Source organism: Indicator indicator, chromosome 10 (assembly GCF_027791375.1).
Source record: "Indicator indicator isolate 239-I01 chromosome 10, UM_Iind_1.1, whole genome shotgun sequence".
NCBI lineage: Eukaryota > Metazoa > Chordata > Aves > Piciformes > Indicatoridae > Indicator > Indicator indicator.
In genome coordinates, this window is record NC_072019.1 from 16,342,294 (window position 1) to 16,364,533 (window position 22,240).

The window sequence follows — 22,240 nt, forward strand, 5'->3', positions numbered from 1 at the left end:
AGTGGGTACAAGCTAGAACTCAGGAAGTTCCACCTTAAGATGAGGAGACACTTCTTTACAGTGGGGGGGATGGAGGACTGGAGCAGGTTATGGAGGTTATGGAGTTGCCTTCTCTGGAGACTTCCAAGACGTACCTGGATGTGTTCCTGTGTGACCTGCCCTAGGTGACCCTGCTTTAGCAGGGGCTGGACTCGATGATTTTCAGAGGTCCCTTCCAACCCCTAACATTCTGTGATTCTGTGAAAATTTGTATCCAGTGTTTAAATTACAGGTTAGTAACTTCTTTTTTGTATGGAAGCCCATTGAAGATAGAGGACTTAGATTAAACTGAACTTTTCTAGCTTGAAATAAAAGAAAATCAAACGCTGCCTTCTGCTCCCCATCCTTTGAAGTAATTTGTCTTGGAAGTTATCAAATAACTGAAGAAGCCTATTGGGAAGATAAGCTACTTTTCAGTGGAAATAATTTCGTTCAGGAAAACATTCTAACCTCAACTATATATAGTTGCAGATACTACACTCGAATTTCCAAGTTAGTGTAACTGTTAAGATTGACAGGTAGTGGTGTTTTGTAACTTGTGTGCACACAGACACACACATCTATATAGAAGTGAGCAATAAGCAGATCTTGGGCTGCAAACACAAATTCTTTAACTAGGTACAGCCATTACATTTCCCCTTTGAAAGCAGTATGTTACAAAGTACACTCACTGGAAGGAACATTTTTCTGTTTTTTCAATGAGTAAAACACTACAAGGAGCTTTTCACAATTTGCAGCTTTCAAAAAAAAATGAGGTTTTGTTTTTTTCTTTTAGCCTTGTCTTTACCTACTAAAAACTCCTACCATTAAATTTCTGACCCCTCTTCAGGCATTTGATTCCAGTTTCTGTGATGCCAGTTACTCCAATATTTTTCCTGTTTGTTTTCTCCTGTTTTCTTTTGCTGCAGTTTCTCTTTGACCTCCCCATATTATATATGTTTAGATTGGAAAGCTTTTTTGGTCGTAATTCTGAACAGTACTTAAGAGGCAGCTTTGGAAATAATCAGATTTATTTATTTTTCCTACCTGAAAAACCTTAAAGAGAAATAGAGCTGTCAGCTACTGCCAGTCTATCTGTGCCATTGCAAAGGAATCTGAGGGAGTCTTACCCAAACTCATGTTTAGCCTTGATAGGAGACTTGCTTGCATGTGTTTTGGGTTTGGTTTTGGCATGCCATTAGAGCTGTATCTGTCAGTGGCGCAGACCTAATACAGGCATATTTTGTTTTAGTCTGAAGGAAAAAGCCACACAAGTGCTGGGGATGCAATTTACGAAGTTGTCAGCCTACAAAGAGAGTCTGCAAAAGAAGAAGAATTGGTCAGTCCAACAAGTGGAGGAGGGCCTACATCATCCCAGGAGGATGAGGCAGAAGAAGGTAAGAATAAATCATAGAATCATAGAATTGTTTTAGTTGGAAGAGACCTTTATGATCGAGTCCAGCTTTCAAAATAAGATCACCATGGCTATTAAATGAGCACTTCCACTGCCCATAGTACTATTATATTTCTGCTATTAATTTACTCATTTGATACTTCCTCTTTGCATCTATTAGAAATATAACTGGTTTGGACTTAAAGATCACATGTAATTTTCTACTAGCTGTGGTTCTGTAGTCCTGCGTTTTATATACCAAGCCATTTTTTGGACTTCTTCCAGTAGAAGCAGCAGACAAGGCATGCCCATTTTTCTCTGTGCTTCAAAATGTGTTACTTCTGCCTTTGTGCTCTGCTTGCAAGACAGAAAACCTTTTGTATAGGAATTTTTTTTCCTGATTGGAAGCTATTTGCCTTCAACTTACTGCTAAAGGACAGCATTGAAATGGGCTTTGAAGTGGTGGGCTTTAAATACCTGTTGGTAAATAAAAGCAAACCAAATCTCAGACAGACTCATTCCCCCATCCCTAAACTGTCTGCTGAGTTTGAGATTGTTACCCCTCATTTATAATGAGGGCTTAGCAAAATATCTCAGTTGGGGATCATGTTAAAGATTGGTGCTCTTCCTGGGCCTAGTGTATTTGCGTGCCCTGTCCAAAACTAACAGTACCTCAGTGTTCTTCCCATGGGTGTTTTTTGTCTGATTTTTTTTGTTGTTTTGTTTTTTTGAAGGCCCTTGGCCTGCTGCCTTCTCTTTGTACTCTGAGGGTTAGCCCATAGCATTCAGAATAGGCTTTCTATGTGTCATTTTTCATCTGACCTACCAGAACTCAGGAGAGTTTTTCAAAGTTACTCTTCAGATTTCTGGTACTGTTCTGTCAATACTATAAAAATCCTGGCTTACTACAGCAGAAAAAAATCCTTCTTGATTCTTACTCATACGTAAGTAGCTGGCTATTAGTTTATGCAATACGGACTGGAACCCTGTGATCAACAGAGTCAGGAGCAGACAAATAGGGTTACATGGTTACAAACACCTTCACATATCCCAGGTGAACACAGGCTTACAAAACCCCCAGCCAGGTGCTCTTTAGTCAAGTGAAAAGCTGCTCTCTGGGAAGAGAGCAGGATGGGCATTAACTGTCACTGTTACTCCCTCCTTTGTATCAAGTACCACTGACTAGTAAACCCAGTATTTTCTCTAAAGGAGCTTTTCTGTTTAATTTGGGATTGCTTTGCTGTTCATAGCAGGAATTACTTCAGATTTGACCTTTGGCTCTTGTGGTTCAGTGTAGTGTAGTTCAGCATCTGTGGGTGTTCTTTTCCCTGCTGGATATTGGAATTGTATTAGGCAGAATGTTTTTGGGAGCTTGTTTTGTAGGATAGGGTTTAAGTAATTGAATTTTTTTTTTTTTTTTTTTTTTTTAGTATTGCTTCTTACTGGGAAGAGTAAAGCACTGTTCCAGAACTTGATGAATGTAGCACAATCAGTAATAAAGTGGATATTGTCCTCATGGTGCTATCATAGACAGGCTTTATTTTATTATAGTGTAAAAGTATTCCACTGGGATATGAACCTAAGTTCAGCTTTGGTTTAGCTTCTAATGCTGGTTTCCATATTTTTAAATGTAGATCACTTCCTAAGAGAAGGCATTAAAAATACCATGATGTGACTCTGTTCTCATGGAAACTGCATTTAGAGTTCTCTGCCTAGAACGTCTCTATCCTGGTGGATATGCAGGTTAAGTGAGTCATTTGCAGTTGTGCTAAATAAATCTCTTCATTCTTTTTCTTTCTTTTTCTTTTCAGGGCACTAATTATGATGATGGAAAAAAACCCTTTTGAGTTTACAATGTCTTGTCTTAGCCTTGGAAGAAGGCTTTTCCTTGTCTTTAACATTAAGGAATACCTGGCCTTAGAGGTTTTTTGTGCTTGCAGCCTGACTGGGGCAGGTGTGCTTTTTAAGGACTTCACCATTTCCTAGGCCAAAGGCTGGTGTTCCCATTACAGATATTGAGAATTATTATTTGTTCTCTTTATATATATAATTTTTTTTGCTATATGCTCATCTATATCCTACATCCCCACAGAATGGTACTTAATTTACTTCAGAAGCACTCCACATTGCAGTTTCAGTTGTGTATGCATGCCTCAACTGCACCTTTCCTGTGTAGCCTGTGTACCCTCTGTGTGTGCATGCACACAGCTCAGTGGCATGTCTCATGTCATGACTATACCAATAAAGATGTTCATAAGAAGGCTTTTTTTCCCAATATTATTCTTTTTGTTTTAACAAGAAGCCAAATGTGATCCCTGCCCCCCTATAGCAATATAAGATACTGACTGCCTTATTGTTAGGTGTAGTCAGCATATAAAAAATTGAGATCATATATTCCTTAAATAACATTCTTAGCTTTTAATATTATTTCCTCATTTTAGCTTTATTTTTCATCTGAACAGCTATATAAAAAAATAAATCAAGAACTTTGCAGGGATTGTGCTGTAGATACTTAGAGGTCTTTTAAGATCAAGCTCGTATTTTTCTAAATTATTAATATTGTGATAGATATTTCTGGTAACCCAGTCATTTAAGGTTCCTTGCTTTGGAGCTAATAATTTTAAAAATATAATTAATATTAATGATTTCTTGTCAAAACCTAGAATGTAAAGTACAATCTTTGAGAAGTTTTTTCTGTTCAATTTGGAATGTAATTTTAAAAAATTAAAATACATAATGAGGGAAGTCTTACACTTCCTGGCAAGGCTTCAAATAAAGTGGAGCTAAATATCAATTTTGATCAATAAGCAGAGAAGTTTAGTATTAATATTTAATTTTAAGTAGAACCTTGTAACAAGGTGCAGGGCACAGTTGCTCAAACTCATCATTCTCTGTTTTGGAGCATTAGGAGTAAGAACATGAACAGAAGTGGTGCTTTGTGTACTGAGGTGGTCAAAACAGACAAAGCTGCACAGAGTGTTTTTTGTTGTAGTGTCATTCTGTGACTGCTTGCACGTGTGAGCCTAAGACTGGAGAAAATGGCTTTCTAGCACAAACACTGGCTAGGGGAATGTAGCCCTAGAAATAAATAGCAAAAAAGGCAGCCAACAGCACCCTGGCCTGCATCAGCAGCAGTGTGACAAACGGGAGCAGGGAGTGATTGCCCCCCTGTACTCAGCACTGGTGAGGCCGCACCTTGAGTACCCTGTTCAGTTTTGGGTGCTTCACTCCAAGAAGGACATTGAGTTTCTGGAGCACGTCCAAAGAAGGGCAGCAAAGCTGGTGAAGGGTCTGGAGAACAGGTCTGGTGAGGAGTAGCTGAGGGAACTGGGCTTATTTAGTCTGAAGAAGAGGAGGCTGAGGGGAGACCTCATTGCTCTCTGCAGCTCCCTGAAAGGAGAGGGTGGTTGGTTTCTTCTCCCTAGTAACAAATCAAGAGGGAGCAGCCTCAAGTTGCACCAGGGGAGGCTTAGGTTGGATATCAGAAGAAACATCTTCACTGAAAGGGTTCTCAAACACTGGAACAGGCTCCCCATGGAGGACGTTGAATCCTCATCCCTGGAGGTGTTGAAAAGACACAGAGATGTGGTGCTGAGGGGACATGATTTAGCACCAGCCTTGCTATAGAATTAGAGAATAGTTAGACTCAATGATCTTTGTCTTCTCCAAACAAAAAATTCTGATTCCATGCCTGGGCTGGCTTCTTTTAGCAGCTTTCACCATAGAGGAAACGAGTTCATTTGAGTTTCTTCTTGAGACAGAATACTTTTAGAAGGCTTAGGATCACTGTAAGTGGGACAATTCTGTTTAAACCCATAAAATAATCTTTAAACTGATTGTAACACAGCTGAAGATGCTTTTTGCTGGAGTTTTATGTGGTCCCAAGTGTCTGGTTACTGGCTTTTGTTCTAACCTATAAATTGGCAGCAGAGCAAACACAGGATGTCTAGCAGACATCCTGAAGTAGGTGATTCCTGATAGGTAAAAGATAACATGCTTACCAAGTCTCCAAAAAGGAGTTTCTGAGTGTGGGTTTTTGATTGCCTCTAGAACACTCTCAGATGACTTGCAGGAATGCAGTTTTAATTTATCCTAACAATCGATTTCTTGATGGTTTAGTTGCAACTTTTCTGCTCTCTGAGCAGGGCTGCAGTTGACCAGCAGAGTGGATGCTGATCCATCAACACTGGACTTAAATAAAAAAGAATCCTATTGAAATATGCTTGGTGTTTAGTTATTGGTCTTTAATAACAAGAAATTCTATGTAACTCTGAAGCTGTAGAAGTAAGAGCCACAAAAGAGAAAACCAAGAAGCTTAAGAGGGTAAAACTTTTATCTCTGTGTTCTCTCCAAGAACAATATTATACAATAGCAAAAATAACATAATAAGAGGTAGGGGAATTTGGTGTGCAGATGGTGACATTTGACAGTGAAAATAGAAATGGAAGGTTAGAGGACTCTGAAAGCTTCAAAGAAATGTCAGTGTGATGTTGGACAGCACAAAAAGTTCATACAGTAGGTAAGGAGTGGGCAATACTAAATGATTGGAGATGATCAGTCAGATTAAACTAGGATGCTGTGTCAAGTGTTGTGGGTGGGTAGAGGCTGTTTTCAGGATTCAGAAAAGCAAAGGAGTAGAGGAGGAGGTGTTTTAGGAGTCAATAGAGCTATTGAGAGTATTTAGTGATAAAATAGGGACTTAGAATGAAGGACAGTATGACCAAATGAGGGTGATTGAGTCAGAAGAATGACATTACTGGTGTGGAAATAGTCGACTCTGCATTTTTATCCAAATTAAAATAGCTTTATGTAATTCATAGGAACCATTTGTTGTGTTAATCCAAAACAGTCGAGTGGGTGGGTCCCAAAGAAGATCAATTAAATCTGTACTGGAATCTTTTTGCTGTCTCCATAAAAATGATCTAAAACTTCCTATATGTGGAGTTCATGAGGTCATCTGACTAGTAGCTGTCTTCAGACAAGGAGCTTTTGCTGCAGATCCATAGGAGGTCACAATCCCAGACTGGTGGAGATGTGAAGGGACCTTTGGGGTTTATCTAGTCCAGCCCCCCTGCTAAAGCAGGGTCACCCAGAGCAGGATCACAATATCCAGATGGGTTTGGAATCTCTCCAGAGGAGACTCCGCAACCTTTCTGGGCAGCCTGCTCCAGGGCTCCAGCACCCTCACATCAAAGAAGTTTTAACTCCTGTTCAGATGGAACCTCAGTTTGTGCCCATTGTCCCTTGTCATGTCACTGGGCACCACTGAAATGAGTTTGTCCCCAGTCTTTTGCCCCCTTTAGCTCTTGCTGAGCATTGCTCAGCTCCCCTTTCAGTCTGCTCTTCTCCAGGCTAAAGAACACCAGGTCTCTCATCCTGTCCTTCACACAGAGATGCTCCAGTCCCCTCAGCATCTTTGTAACCCTCACTGGACTCTCTGCAGTAGTTTCCTGTCTCTCTTGAACTGGGGAGCCCAGAGCTGGTCACAGCTGGGTTTTAAAATGCAGGCACTTCTGAAAAACGCAGATGTACAGCTTCTAAATGAAAGGAAAATATTCCTAATGATTCTGATGTTATTTTATGAACTCTGCTAACTGTTCCCTTGCACTGGATTATTTTCCTGCCTTACAAGTTAACCTTTTTAAATTAAAAATTGGAGAATAAATGCACTTGTTTGACTTCTGCAGTTATTACTGTGCTGCCAGAAGGAATCTAAGCACAGCAGACTATTTTCTTAATATGCCCTGAATGGTGGCAGTTAGGAAGTTAGAGTTATATTTAAATTTGTCCATTTAAGTCTGGCCTTCATGTTAAGAGTCAAGTATTTGAAATGTTCAGGATTTGAAGCACTGCTGTGGCTTACAGAATTATTCAATAAAATTGCAGGGTTGTAAATGAAAGGGAAAGTGGGGGAATTTTAAGGTTGTTTCTGTTGCAGGTTTGTAGGGGAGATGGAAGCACAGGGAAAGTCACCTAGCTGGGACTTCAGGTTCTTTCCTGCCCTGTAACTTAGGTTGCTGTTGGAGTTCACTTGTAAGCCAGGTTTGCAAGCTAGATCCTCAAGAAATGAGTGGCGCATCCTCTGAGTTATCATACCCTCCTTTTCCCCTCCAGTGTCCACAGGACACTCCTGCAGGATGCCTCTGGGAACACATGATAGGTAGGGATCTGTCCTGGATAAAATCTGCTGCTCACACTGACTTTGTGAAATTTCAAGGCAAAGTATAATTCTATTGTTCTGAGCTGCAGTTCATGAATGCTCCAGGGAAATTTGTTGATGACTTCTCACAGGATGATGGGGAAAATTACTTCCGTATAAAGGGAATTTTCACTTCCTTGGGTCCATAGGTGAAATCTATTTCTTAGATCGCAGTCCCTTTTTTTTTTTTTTTTTTTTTAAACTTACATAAAATCACTTCAGATTGTGGTACAAACCAGATATTTTTCAGTAATAAAAGAGCATAGATTGATGATTGCATCTTCTCTGGAATGTTTTGGATGCTTCATTTTGGTAATGGTTGTCTTCCTTGTCTGCAGATAAACAATATGGTAGTTTGAAAGTTGTTTGGAAAATGATTTACAAACCTGTTGCTTCGTTAGACTGTATCAAGAGATTGTGTCCAGAAGGTCAAGAGAAGTGATTCTGCCCCTTTACTCTGCTCTTGTGGGACCCCACCTCCAATACCGTGACCAGTTCTGGTGTCCCTCTCATAAGAAGGACATAGAACTGTTGGAGTGAGTCCAGAGGAGGGCTACAAAGATGATCCAAGAGTTCGAGCTCCTCTGCTGTGAGGATAAGCTGAGGGAGCTGGGGTTGTTCAGCCTGGGGAGGACTCCAGGGGGATCTCATAGCTGCCTTGCAACACCTGAAGGGAACCTACAGGAAGACTGGAGAGGGACTTTTCATAAGGGTGTCTAGAGACACGACAAGGGGAATGGTTTTAAGCTGAGGAAAAGTAGGTTTAGACTGGATCTTAAGAAGAAGTTCTTCAGTGTGAGGGTGATGAGACTCTGGAATACATTTTGCAGAGAGGTTGTGGATGCCCTCTCCGTGGGAGGGTTTGAGGCCAGATTGGGTACTGCCTTAAGCAACCAAGTGTAGTTGAGAGTCATCCTTGCCCATGGCAGGAAGGTTGGAGTAGATGATCTCTAAGGTCCCTTCCAACCTAAGCCACTCTATGATTCTATTGCTAGAGAATCTTCTCAGGTTTCAGTCATGAGTGCCACACTTTTGTGTAGCCCCAGGCTGTCACTGATGTGCTCATGTAAGTTCATGTTTCATATAATTTAAAAACTAATGGTGATTAAAAAGATTTTTCTCACCAAACAATTCCTCTTGACATTTTACTAATAACTATTAACATCACAGTGAGATTCCTGTCTTTTTAGATTTGGTCTTTAGTGTTCTGTTAAGTCTTAAGTATCTTAAAGTGGCTTGCAGACTGCCTTTGCCCTGCGAGTAAATGCCAGGCAATAGATAATTTTAATGTGTCTCTAATGTTGATTTTCTTTTGCTTTTGCTGCTATCAAGTATGGCAGGAGATGCTAATGTACAAATTTGTAAATTACTAATATGGAGTAAAGAATTGCATTGCATTAGAATTGTGACATCTCAGCTGTGACTTTTTTTGTGTATTCTCAGAGATGTCAGTTTTCAGACAGCAGAGTGGATGTGAAAGTTGTTTATATTTACCAGAATGCCTCCAGTGTGCAGCATTTAGTTGGCTTTGTCATCTGTGTGGGAGCAAGAATACCGAACTGAAGCAGTGATTTTTCTCCACTCTTTTATTCAGCTTCAAGCATTTGTACATCAAATGCAGCTCTGTCATGGTGGTTTGCTTGTGTGTTCACTGCATGAGTGTAGAACCACACAACCAGATTGGAAAAGACCTTTAAGATCACTGAGTCCAACCATTATTGTTGTTCTTGGTTTTTACTCTCTTTATATGCACTGTGGTTGCTGCCAAATTAATTCGTCTTCAAGTAAATTACATAACTTAGGTATAATCAGAAGGTTCTTGTGAGCAGAATTCAATGCAAGGCTTCTTTGTTCATATTCATACATCTGTGTTTTTCTGCTCTTCCCTCTAAATTAGGAAATATACTGAGGATTGTAATTCCATAAGTATATAATTTAGAATGCATTTTGAAATCTTTTTTTCTCTTCATCAAAATAATTTGTAAGGCACTGAAAAGTTGGACCTTTCTGAAAATCCACCTTATTTAATACTGAAATGGATTTCATAACTTAAACTTCGTTTCGGTCTTGCTTTTCCTGGCAAAGCTATAGTTCATGCTCTGTAATTTCCTGTTCCATTATAAATGGAAACTGGCTTTTTTTTTTTTTTTTTTTTTTTTTTCCCCCTGGCCTTTCTCTTGTATCTAGTATGTATGGAATGATTCCATGTCAGGAACATCTATATCTTTTTGCCCTGATAATATGCTGCCAACTTCAGCTCCCCCTTTGTTTTTGTTCTTCTCCTACATAAAAGTCAGACTTCTTATTTTTGAAGTATTCCCATTCTATTCCCACCTTTCTTCATGACCTAATTTCCTTCTCCTTCAGGCTGCTTCAACGACATTATTTTTCAGTTCCACCTACTCTTTTATTTCACTTGTAACAGCTTCTCAATTAAAACTCATTAAAAATTTTTTTTCTTCTTCCCATCAGTGCTCAAATCCACCTGTTCATTTTTATCTGCTCTGTTAATGCATTTCTACTCACTTTAGGATGTACTTCACTTCATGCTTCAACTCTCTGAAACAACGGTAGAGTTTTCCACCTTATGTACCTGGTTTGTTAACTGGCAGTGGGTTTGACATCTAAGGTACTGTTGTATGTCAGGTGATCTAGTAGATTTCTTTATGGAGAACTGAACCTGTTCTGTTGGAAAAGCAGCTCTCTAGCTATACAGTTGGTGTTAAAAGTGGATGAGGGGAGTATTGTTCAAAGGAAAGTTTTTAAAGTAAGATGCAGGAAAAAAGCCCACTCAAAAAAGCCCACCCCAAAATAAATCCCACCCACTGTCAAACAGGAAGATTAAAAGCATGCAAGCATATTTAATAACCTCAGTTTTTGTTGACATGAAGAGTTCTTAACTGGAATCATGTTTCGGCAAACCAGAAATGGAAATCAGCAATAAACATAATAATTTATCTTTGTTATAAAGACTCTGTTACAAAGCATGTTAAGTACTTGATCAGGGAGAGGAATATCTGTGCTATTAACTTCTTTTTGAGTTGGTGTCTCAAGATATTTTGTTAGACTCTGCACAACTTGTCTGTGCTGCTGTGGATACCTCTGAGGTGCTCCATGTTCTGTACCTGTGTGTGGGCTCAAAGGCCTTGTGCTATCAGGATAAATGAGTGGGAAGAAGCGGCAAAGATTTTGTGTCTCTGTGTTTATATTTGGTTTTTTCTTTCTTTTTTTTCTGTGGGGCATTGGTTTATAATAAAGAGTTCCTCTATGCGTAATTCTTCTGTTCTGAACACTTAGTGCCTTAGTATCTTGTTTGAGCACTTTTCATCAAGAAAAAATATAGACCTGTTAAAGGGAAAAATCAGCTGTGATTGGAAGCCTGGACGATGGGGTCTCTGAGGAAAGCAGCAAAAAATTTTAAAGAAGAAAGAATAAAGACAAATATAGGGCAACAAAGCTGATGAGGGCTTGGGAGATCACGTCTTAAAGAAGAGAAGCTGAGGGAGCTGGGATTGTTTAGCCTAAAGAAGAGGAGGCTGAGGGGAGACCTCATTGCTCTCTACAACTCCCTGAAAGGATGTTGGAGTGGGGCTGGTGATGGCCTCTTCTTCTAAGTAACTGAGAACAGGAGAAGAAGAAATGGCCTCATGTTGCACCAGGGGAGGTTTAGGTTGGATATTAGGAAGAATTTCTTTCCTGCAAGAGTTGTCAGGCATTGGAACAGGCTGCCCAGGAAGGTGGTGGAGTCCCCATCCCTGGAGGTGTTAAGAAAATACCTAGATATAGCACTTCGAGGCATGGTCTAGTGGTCATGGAGGTGTTGGGTAGAAGGTTGGACTTGATGATCTTAGAGGTATTTTCCAACCTTAATGATTCTATGATCTTTTTGGAAGTGAGATGTGCTAAAATTGTATTCCATGTTGACTCTGCTTAGGAGAAAAAAGTAATTGACATAAATTGCAGGTAGAAAGAATCTGAACTGAGAGATGTAGTCCGTAGAGTAAAAGTAATGGAGTTTTTGGAAAGAGCTGCCTAGGGAGATAACTGGAGGTTTATAGGGTTAGATCAGACAAGTATCTGCAGGGGACTGTATGATCAAGACCTGTTGTCTTTAGTTGAGTTAAAAAGTAAGGCCTTGAATAAACTGGTGGAGCCGTCTTATAAGGTTCATCTTAATCACTCTGTTGCTATCTTGGGGGACAGTCAAAGCTTGTCATGGTTTTACAGCGTTCCAACTACGTACAGCCATTTTGCTGCATAGGGTGCTCTTCTGTGGCACTTTGTCAGTTACAAATACTTCTTTAAACCAAACTAAAAACCCAAACATATGCCCCTCCAGGCCAAAATAACCTTACTGCCATTTCATGTCAAAGGCAATTATTGTCATTCTGAAAGCTGTATTTGTTTCCCACTAAAAACAGTTTTTCAAGCTCTTCTGGATCAGACTAAATCCGAAGAGGTGCCTCTGCTACATGGAAGATGAGCCACTTGGAGAAGTGTCTCCTAAATCATAAGTTGACAAGAGTAATGAGCCATAATTTATTTTGCCGAAGTGCTAAGAGGTCATTCTTACCAACAATCTTACCTCTGCAAGTTGAAGTCTGTGTGTAAAAGGGGAGGGGAAAGTAATAATGCAGCCTAGTCCACAGAGTATTGCTACATAGCAAATGTTAGTGCTGGGCCACTTAAAACATAATTCCTTGTGCCCTATTCTGAACAGTCTGCTCACATAATGAATAATTTATCTAAGAAGTGTTTCTAGATGGACTAGGCACAGAATTAGATATCTCCAGTAGGCTGCCAATCTTCTCTTCAGTTAGATTCAGTTTGTTCTTGAATGTCCCAAGGGATTTTTGAAAGAGACCGCTTCCTACACGGCTGTGTTTGTCTGTAGGTATGCTAACAAAACAGACAATGTGCAAAACCTGTCAGCCAGAGATCCTTCCCCAACCCACATGGTGGCTGTACAGGCTTCCATACTTATCTCTTGAAAACAGCTAATGTCCAGAAAAAGAAAAACAAATGCCATTGGGCCAGAAGGAGAATCCAAATAGGTCTAACCTCAGTCCATGAGACTGGTTATGGAGCAAATACTCCCAAAAAGTAGTTTCTAAACACATGAAGGACAAACAAGATCAGCAAGGCAAATCACTGTGACCAATCTCCTTGCTTTGTGTGACAAGGTGTCCAGTGCTGTGAATAAGGAATGAGAGGTGAATGCTGTGTGCTTTGATTTTAGCCGGGACTCCATCACTGTGTCTCACATTGTCCTTATTAAATCAATGAGGTAGGGACTGGATAAGTCAAAAATAATGTGGTTGGAAGGTTGGCTGGACTGCTGGGATGAAAGAATCAATCAATGGTGCAAAGTCCAGCTGGCAGCCAGCAAGTGGTGGTATCTTTCAGGGATCGGTGTCAGGATTAATGCTGTTAAATGTCTCACCTATGTGATGGGACAGAAGGCACCCTCAACAGGTTTGTGGACAACACAAACTTGAGGAGTGGTCTATAACGCTTGAGGGCAGTACTCCTTAGAGAGACTTGGACAGACTGGAGAACTGCGCAAGCAGGAACATTATGAAGCTCGACAAAGGCAAGTGCAAAGCCCTGCACCTGTGGTAGAATAACCCTGCAGGAAAACACATGCAGGATATGAACCAAGAAACAAAGCCACTTTTGCAGAAGAGATTCAGCAGGCAAAAAGATGAAAATGAGCCAGCAGCGTACCCTCAGAGCAGCGCAAGCCAAGCACACCCTGGGCTATATCAGCAGGAGTCAAGCCAGCAGGTCCTCTATTCAGCACATGTGAGACTGCGTTTGGGTACTGGGTCCACTTTTGGGCTTCCTGGTGCAAGACAGATGTTGACACACTGGTGCAGATGACAGGAGCAAGATTGAGGGAACTGAGTTTAGTACAGGCTGGAGAAGAAAATGCTTAGAGGGATGTGGTGTCTGCTAGTACATCAGAGGACTTGGAGCCAGGCCCTCTGGGAGGTACACAACTCAGAGGCTGAAAGGCAAGACACCAGATACAAGTTGGACACCTGGGAAATTCTTTTTAGGCAAAAGGATGGTTTTGGTGGGTTGGTTTGTTTTTAAACCATGAACATGGTCAATTAGTGGAACAGGTTGTCCAGAGAGGTTCTACAATCTCTTTTCTGGAAGTGTTCAAAACTATCCTCTCACTCAGGTCTGAGTGACCTGATCTAACTAGAGCTACTTGGAATAGGAGATTGGAATAGGTGATCTCCAGAGGTCTCTTCCAGCCCATAACATTTTATGCCGGTACTGTGCAGAGCAGTAATTACTCTGAAAGTGCAATCCATCAAAGGTTGGTTTAAATGGAGACTCTGAATTCAGGGAACTAGTTCATGAGGTATCTACAAAGTGAGGCTTTTGTGAATTTTGTGATACATGTTGCAGTTCAAAATAAACAAACAAAAACCTGAGAGTTTTACTGTTAGCTGTAATTGTTCCTAAAGGCTGTTTGTGTGTAAACACATTTACAACACAGCCCCTCAGGTTTGCTTGCTTGAGATGTTCTCCATCCTCCTCTCATTGTCCAGTTGAAAGGCTCAGAGAGGTTAGGGCAGAGAAAGGAGGGAGGGCGAAGTAGGCAGTACATTTAGAGGAAGGCACCTGTGGCGTTCCCAGCAGAGTAAGGGTGGATAAAATCATGCTGTGGCTAATGCTGCTGGTTTATGGATTCCATAGAATGATTTGGGTTGGAAGGGACCTTAAAGATCATCTCGTTCCAACCCCCTGCCATGGGTGGGGACACCTTCCACTAGATCTAGCTGCTCAAGGTTTCATCCAACCTGGCCTTGAATACGATAGAAAGTGGAAGAAAATGTATGAAAGTACACCTTGGAGGAGAACATCTACAGTTAAATAACCCTCCCACAGCCTCTTTTATTTATTTCTTTTCCTTTGTTTATACCTAAGTAATTATACAGGTTGGGCTATGTAAATAGTCTTTAGAGTGGAAACAAGGTGGAGGTTTTTAAAGCTGTTTATTCTTTCTCCTTTGCCCTGTTCTATTTTGAAGTTTGATGTTAGCATCTTTTGAAAGGGAACATATGGCATTTCTAATTAAGGCCTATGATTTTCTGACATATAACTGAATAATACATTCCAAATACTGTTAAGCCTTCCAGATGAAAGAACTTTCCAGGCTCAAGCACTGAAGCTTTGTGAGCTCTTATGCTGGAGTGTGTATGCTGTGTAACACTCATCTCTTTAAAAACCTCAAGAAATTTTGCATACAATCCCAGTGCAGGGAGAAAAGGAGGAGTTTGTGTCTTTTGTCTGATTTTGGCAGGTTTAGGTCAGATAACAGCTCATGTGTTTTGTTCCTGAAAGTATTCAGTGTAGCTTCATTTCTAAATGTTTCATCTGGCTGGGAATTTAATTCATCTCTATCAGATTTTGTTTCAGACCACAGGACTGGTTTGTGTCTCTCTTCACCAGTGGCTCTTGCAGAAATGCACTGTAGCTCTTCAGTCTCTCCAAAGCAATTCAGTGTGGGAAACCTTTCTGAACTGGTGATTTAAGATAGATTTCTGGTGTGAGCCATTTTTCTTAAGAGCCTTAATATGTACCAGTATCAGGAGAAGGACTTGGGGGTGTCGGTTGGTGACAAACTCACCATGACCCATCAGTGGTCACTTGCAGCCCAGAAGGCAACCATGTACTGGGCTGCATCCAAAAGAATTGTGACCAGCAGAGTGAGGCAGGGGATTCTGCCCCTCTGCTCTGCTGAGACCCCCACCTGGAGTACTGTGTCCAGACATACAACTGTTGGAGCAGGTCCCAGAGAAGGCCAAAAAGATGATCAGAGGGCTTGTGGGGAGAGTCTGTGGGAGTTGGGGCTGTTCAGCCTAGAGAAGAGAAGGCTCCAGGGAGACCTTATAGGAGCCTTGGAGTACCTGTGAAAGGGGGCCTACAAGAAAGCCAGAAAGGGGCTTTTTACAAAGGCCTGTAGTGACGAGAGGGAATGGACTGAACCTTCAGGAGGGGAGATTTAGACTGGATATTAGGAAGAAATTCTTTCCAGTGAGGGTGGTGAGACCCTGGAACAGGTTGCCCAGGGAGGTCATGAATGCTTCTTCCCTAGAGGTGTTTAAGGCCAGGCTGGATGAGGCCTTGGTCAGCCTGGCCTAGTGGAAGGTGTGCCTGTGGAGGGGGGTGGTTTAGAACTAGATGACCATTAAGGTCGCTTCCAAGCCAAACCATTCTGTGAATTTCTGAATCATTAACATGTACCTTCTGTCTCTGAGTGACCAATGTACTTAGTCTAGGGAAGTTTTCCCCAAAATTTCTTTCCTGATTTCCATGGGAAGTAGAGTGACTGCGTTTATAACCAATCTCTTGTGTCCAGTTGGGCAGATCAGGAGAGGAGAGAATTTAAAGCATGTAATCCATTTAATTGTTTAACTTTTTTTTTTTTAGTTATTACCAGGACTGGGTGGTGAGGAGTTTTGCCTCTAATATATTTTTGGTGGTTTTAAAATCAAAGGAGAATTGAGTTTTCAAATACATTTCTCCCATTGGAACTTAATGGGTTCCTTTTGTTACTGGGAAACTTTTATAGTGATGCCAATTTGTGGTTAAAATTATAACTTAGGGTGCTTTAGATCTTTATATTTCCATCTTTAGATCTACTGAATATATGCAAAAGATTGGAAACCTTAAAATCAAGGTTCCTGTAGATTCATGAGTGTGAGTATTGGTTTTGGTTTGGTTTTGTTGTTTGTTTTTAATTCTAAGGGGAAGTACTTAAATGCAGGATGGTCACGTATTTGAGGTCCTGCAAGGCTGTATAAATTGAATTACAGAATCATTTTAGTTGGAAAAGACCTTTAGGGTTATCAAGTCCAATCATTAACCCAGCAGTGCCAGGTCACCACTAAACCATGTCCCTCAGCACCACATCTACAGGGCTTTAAAATCCCTTCAGGGATGAGGACTCCACCACTGTCCTGGGCAGCCTGTTCCAGGCTAGAGGGTTTCATTAAGCCAATGTTCAATTTGAAATGCAAAGAGATTTCTGGTATGTACTCTCTTCTCATAGAGCAGCATTTTTGCTGTTAATCGTCCTTGAAATGCAGTAGATGCTGTCTTTGTCCTCGCCGTTCGTTGTCAAATTCAAGCACTGGTGATATTTTTATTAATGACTTGTATTTGACAGTTGCTGAGACTGTAAATTAGAGATGGGTAATTGAAGTGAGAATGACAAGGGTGAAGATTTAAGAGAATAATTATGCAAGTACTGAAGATCCTCCTCTACCTGAACTACTACTGTTGTCTACATAAAGTTGGAGGTCAAGTGTTTAATGTACCTGAGGAATTGAAGGAATTAAAGATAGGTCAGCAACCAGATGTGACTAAGCTGTGTTGAAGAGTATCTAAGGGATTTTTGGAGCAGATGTGGCTTTGGGCCTCGTTTTTTGTTTCTTTTTTTAGCTTCTTGTGACAGTTCAGTTTATAGGAAAGAGCAGCCTTGGAGACCTCTAACATCTAAACTCTCCATACCTCCAGAGGCCTCTGAGGATATGGGGCTGTTGCATTGTCCCCTTTTAGGTTGTGCATAGTAAAAGAGCTGAGAATTGGAGCCCTGTCAGTGTTTAACATTGTGGACATGGTTAGCACTGACATGTTAATTTGTAGCAGTATTTATTCAGATGAAATTGGAAACATCCACATAGCTGCAAAACCATGTTCACGTGCTCTACATAGACTGTGCAGCTCTGTGTGAACACGTGCCTAGAGCCATGAGACGCTTGGAAACTGAATGGTTACTTGGCTTGGGTGGTTATTTGAACACATATTAGCCCTTCTGGTTTTGTAATTAGTCATTTAATGACATACATCTCTCCACAAGCATTTTAATACTTGTGAGGGTTCTTTTCCATTTGAGACATTTTTTTTCTGTTCTATGCCACTTGACCTTTAAAGTCACAGTGTTGGTTTTACAGCTTATCCATGAACTTGTTTCAGTTAAAAAAAATGACTTTGTGGCTGTAAGGCTTCTTGAGATCAGAGTCGCACATGAGAGCAGAATGGCACCAAAGGGAGGCGGTGTGATGAAGCAGCATTATCTACTATGCTTCGAAAGAGAATTCCCTTTGTGTGAAGGCTGGAGTGGATGTGACTTGTAGATAATAATGCATTGTGAAATTTCATTACACAGAGAGCTGACAGCCTTGAAACTTTTCTCAGAATAAAGCTCTTCTAGTTCCCAGCCCTTTTTCCTGTAGCAGCACTGTGAATTATTCCCTAGCCTTGTTCCTTTAAACTTAATGGTAACTTTATTAATGTACTTGTTTTGTCAAGTCTGCTAAACATTCTTTATGGTTCCACTAATATTTTCTATGGTTTTGTGGTGTAAAACTGATACATGAGAGGATTTTGTCTGAGGACTATATGTATGAACCTTCAATGTGTGTTCTCCTTAGTAAATCTCTGCATGCTTTTGTTTTGTCTTTTTTTTTTTTCTTTTTGTTTCTTTTTGCAGAGAGTGATAATGAGCTCTCCAGTGGCACTGGTGATGTGTCAAAGGATTGTCCTGAGAAGATTTTGTATTCCTGGGGAGAATTACTGGGGAGATGGTAATATTTCACTTCTTAAATTTAAGTACTAACCTTTCCTTTGTTTATGAGACTGTATGTTCTTGAGCATCAGGTTTGTGTTCTTCAGCTTACACAATTTAGAAACTGAAATACAGAACCCACTGAGGTGTGTTTTTTAAACCTTAAGACACTTATTTTAGCCTGCAGTTGTATGACAGTTCTCTCCCCAAAGTCTTGTTTCATTCAATGTTTGAGAAAAGAAGGCTCTGTGGACACCTTATAGCAGCCTGAAAGGGCCTACAAGAAATCTGGGAAGGGACTTTCAACAAGGGCTTGTAGTGATGGGATGAGGGGGAATCAATTGAAGGGGAGGTAAAGACTGGATATTAGGAAGAAAGCCTGTACAGTGAGGGTGGTGAGGCACTGGAACAGGTTGCCCAGGGAAATTGTGGATGTCCCCTCCCTGGAGGTGTTCAAGGCCAGGTTATGTGAGGCCTTGAGCAACCTGATCTAGTGGGAGGTGTCCGTGTCCATGGCAGGGGGTTTGGAAGTAGATGATCTTTAAGGTCCCTTCCAACTGAAACCTTTCTGTGAACCTATGAGTGTGTCCATGTGTGCTCTTGCTGCATGTGTGAGCCTCCAAATGCAGAACTTTCTGGCCACCTATCTTCTTTTGGGCTGGATGTTAAGTTTTCCCAAAACTCAGTGCCCCTTAGTACTAGGATAGAAAAGACAGAGCAACTCCAATCTGTCCCAGGCCTTTTGTACTAGCTGACTTACACTGAATTGATTTACTTGTTTAGAAGCACTCTTATTTTTCTTAATTTTTTTTAATGTTCTATGTGTAAGCACTTGAAAAGAAATTCTAGAAAGAACTTGGTCTGAAACTATTTCTGTTGGAGAGTAAAATGAAGAATATTTGTAAGCCTAGAGTATGTTCTCAACAGTGTTATTTCTTTGGTTTAATTAAGTGCTTCAATAGCAGCATACCCTCTGCCAAGAGAGGAACAAGTCTGTGTATTTGCTACCTTATACTATTAGCAGATGCCAGAACCACTTACTTGATTTTCTCTTTGTAAGTAATAGCTCTTGCTGCCTGAGACAAAAATAATCAGAGGCCCTTAATCAGGCATTGGCAAAGTTTCTTTTTCCTAACTCCAAAAAGAGAGCTGAAAAACACATTAAGGATTCATCTGGGCAATTCTTCTCTTTACTTGGCCACTTTGTAGCTTTGGAGAAACACCACCTCTTGCTGTTGATCTCATCTTTATGGAGATCTCATGCAAAGGTTACTGAGCAAGACATCACAAGATTTTATTAAGCTCAGTGGAACCCTTCCCTCCTGCTTGTTTTTAACTATTTTGTCAGCCAAGTTTCTGGCCTTAATGAAACATCTTTTTGAGAAATCACAGATACTGAGTGAAATGATTGTACAAATCTTCTGTCATTTAAGAAAACGCTGAGGGAAAGTGTGGAAGTCAGTTGATCCTTAGAGGCAATTGCATTTTCCTCTCCTGAAAAGGCTATAAACAGATGCACTCTGGAGCTCTCTTTAGGACTTTCCAAAGCCTATTCTAAAAGACATTCCTAGAGAGAGTTTATAAATTGTTAGCAGCTTTATACCTGGCACTCCAAACCACTAAGGAAAGCCATCCTGAGTCCTTTCTGAGCTACATGGCAGGTTTGTTTCACTCTGCATTGCATATATGTTGAAAGATGCTACATTTTAGATTAGTATTTTTAATTTTATCTGTCAGGTGATTCTTTTATTTTTAACTTTTGCCTGTGACAATTACCTGGACTCCTTGCTAAAGTAAAAATGAACATCCACAGTTCATTCTCTCAAGTTTCCTGCAACCAACTATTTCAAGTTACTCAAGCATACTATTGAGACAAAACATTTAAGGCTTTTGGAGTAAACTACTTTGAAGTCCTAACATGACTTACTTAACTCAGAGAATCATTTAGTAGTTAAAACACCTCAGTTAAAAATGGGAAAAGATACAGAAGATCCCAGCTAGCCTGAAGACTTGTAGTAGCAAACATTTTCTTTAGGACACTCTCAAGCAGTATTCATTTTTAAGACAAATCCAAGTGTATAAAGTACTTGAATTCCTGAATAGCATTTTTACCTTTAAAGGACAAAACTTGGAAAGAGTAACAGATGAAAAATGGTTACAGTTTGAAAAGTAAAAATAGATCAAAACAAAATCTTCTGGTGTATTGCAAACTCCAGCATATGCTAGTGGAATATATCTGTGCACTAGCTAAACAAAGTAAATAAACAAAAATTAACACTTCCACTTGGAGAAGTGGTATTCTGATTTGTCTCTTAGCTGAAACATTCCTTGCACTTTAATTTGTGCTTGTCACTTCATGTAAATGTCACTGTAACCAAAAGGACTGACTCAGCAGAAACAGTGCTCCAGGAGTCTCCTTCAGACATGGAAACAGAAATAAGAGAATTTCCCAGGAAGAGACAATAAGCTGTTGGAAAGCAATGCAAGATGTTAAGATTTATTTTACTATTTAGTGCATCCTCAGCATTAAAGTTGTTCTTGCAAGCTGAGCTAGTTTAGCTGAGTACTGAAGTATTTCTGATGCAGTTTGTTGTTGGTTTGTTTTTTTTGAGTAGCAATGATCAATAACAGTCTTTGATCAGAAATAGTTATTTTTCAAGTTGGAGCATAGTCTGTGCCATACCTATTCTCTGTCCTTGCTCTTTGATGTTCTAAAACGATCTCTTTGAAATACAGCACTTTGTAACAAATTAAAGATGTCAGCACCCATGAATGACCCATTTTTTCCCACGTGCTACAGGATAAGACTAGAATAAGCTTTTACTTTATGCTTCTGTTCTGTTACAGTTTGGCCAAGAAGGTGTCAGAAGGTGTGTGTAGGAATGTGAGGTGCCTGGGCTTCTCACAAAGAACGTAAAACTTCATTCATTATTGTGGAATACAGAGCAAGGATTATTAATCACAGAATCACAGAATTGTTTCTGTTTGACGAGAGCCTTAACTTTCACCCTAAGACCACCATGGCCGTTAAACCATGTCCTGAAGTGCCATGTCCACACGTGTCTTGAACAACTCCAGGGACAGTGACTCCACCACCTCCCTGAGCAGCCTGTTCCGATGCCTGACCATTCTTTCAGCAAAGAAATCCAACCTCAACCACCTCTGGCACAAATTTTGGCCACTTCCTCCTGCTTTGTCACTGGATGCTAGGGAGAATATCATCCTTGTACTACAGGAAAAGGAAATTTGTTTAGAGCACCTTTTAAATTTAAAACGTTTGTAGTAATCTGTTCACATCTTAATGACCTGTTTCAAAGAATGAGTGCTCTAAACATTGGCTTTAAGTGGAGGGTCAAATTGCAGGTTGTTTAATTTAATTGCAGCTTGCTAGCTTTTGGCTAAACTGCCACTCTAACTGTTCTTCCAGCAGTGGAGCTAAAAAACCTAACAATGGTCAAAGCTGCAACATGGCAAAGCACTTCCCACATTGGCGGTGTAAAGAGTAAATTCACGCAGCTTTGCTGCTTGCATTGCTCTGAAAATTGCCATGATAAGTCAAAGCAAGGTTTAATCAAGATCAGTAAACTGTTATGTCAAAAAGGACTTTTAAACATCTGAGCCTGGAGCTCTGCCACGCTGTGCATGTGCAGTGATTTTACCCTAAACCTATGGGCTCGGGGTCTGGGTTGTTGGAGGTATATCTAGTATTCAACATGGCTGAATATCCCCTTTTCAGTGTCCTGTATCTCATCTTTTGCAGGATTAATCACACAGTGTTGGAAGATTCATAGAGTGGTTTAAATTGGAAGGGACCTTAGTGATCATCTAGTTCCAATCCCCCTGCCATGGAGACAGACCAGGTTGCTCAAGGTCTCACCCAACCTGGCCTTGAACACCGCTAGGGATGGAGCATCCATGTCCTCCCTGGGCAACCTGTTCCACTGTCTCACCACCCTCACTGTAAAGATTTATTCCTAATCTCCAGTCTAAATATGCCCTCCTCAAGCTTCAATCAATTGACCCTCATCCTATCACTACA

The 22,240-nt window shown here is 40.5% G+C and overlaps 1 protein-coding gene across 1 annotated transcript in view; it reads left to right on the forward strand.

The window, feature by feature from the left end:
- RABGAP1L (RAB GTPase activating protein 1 like) overlaps positions 1-22,240 on the forward strand; it is a 256,762-nt gene that overhangs the window by 20,234 nt on the left and 214,288 nt on the right. The window contains exons 10-11 of the mRNA XM_054384644.1: positions 1,271-1,415; positions 18,127-18,220. Coding sequence (XP_054240619.1) covers positions 1,271-1,415; positions 18,127-18,220 — 239 coding nt within the window. The remainder of the gene's footprint in view (positions 1-1,270; positions 1,416-18,126; positions 18,221-22,240) is intronic.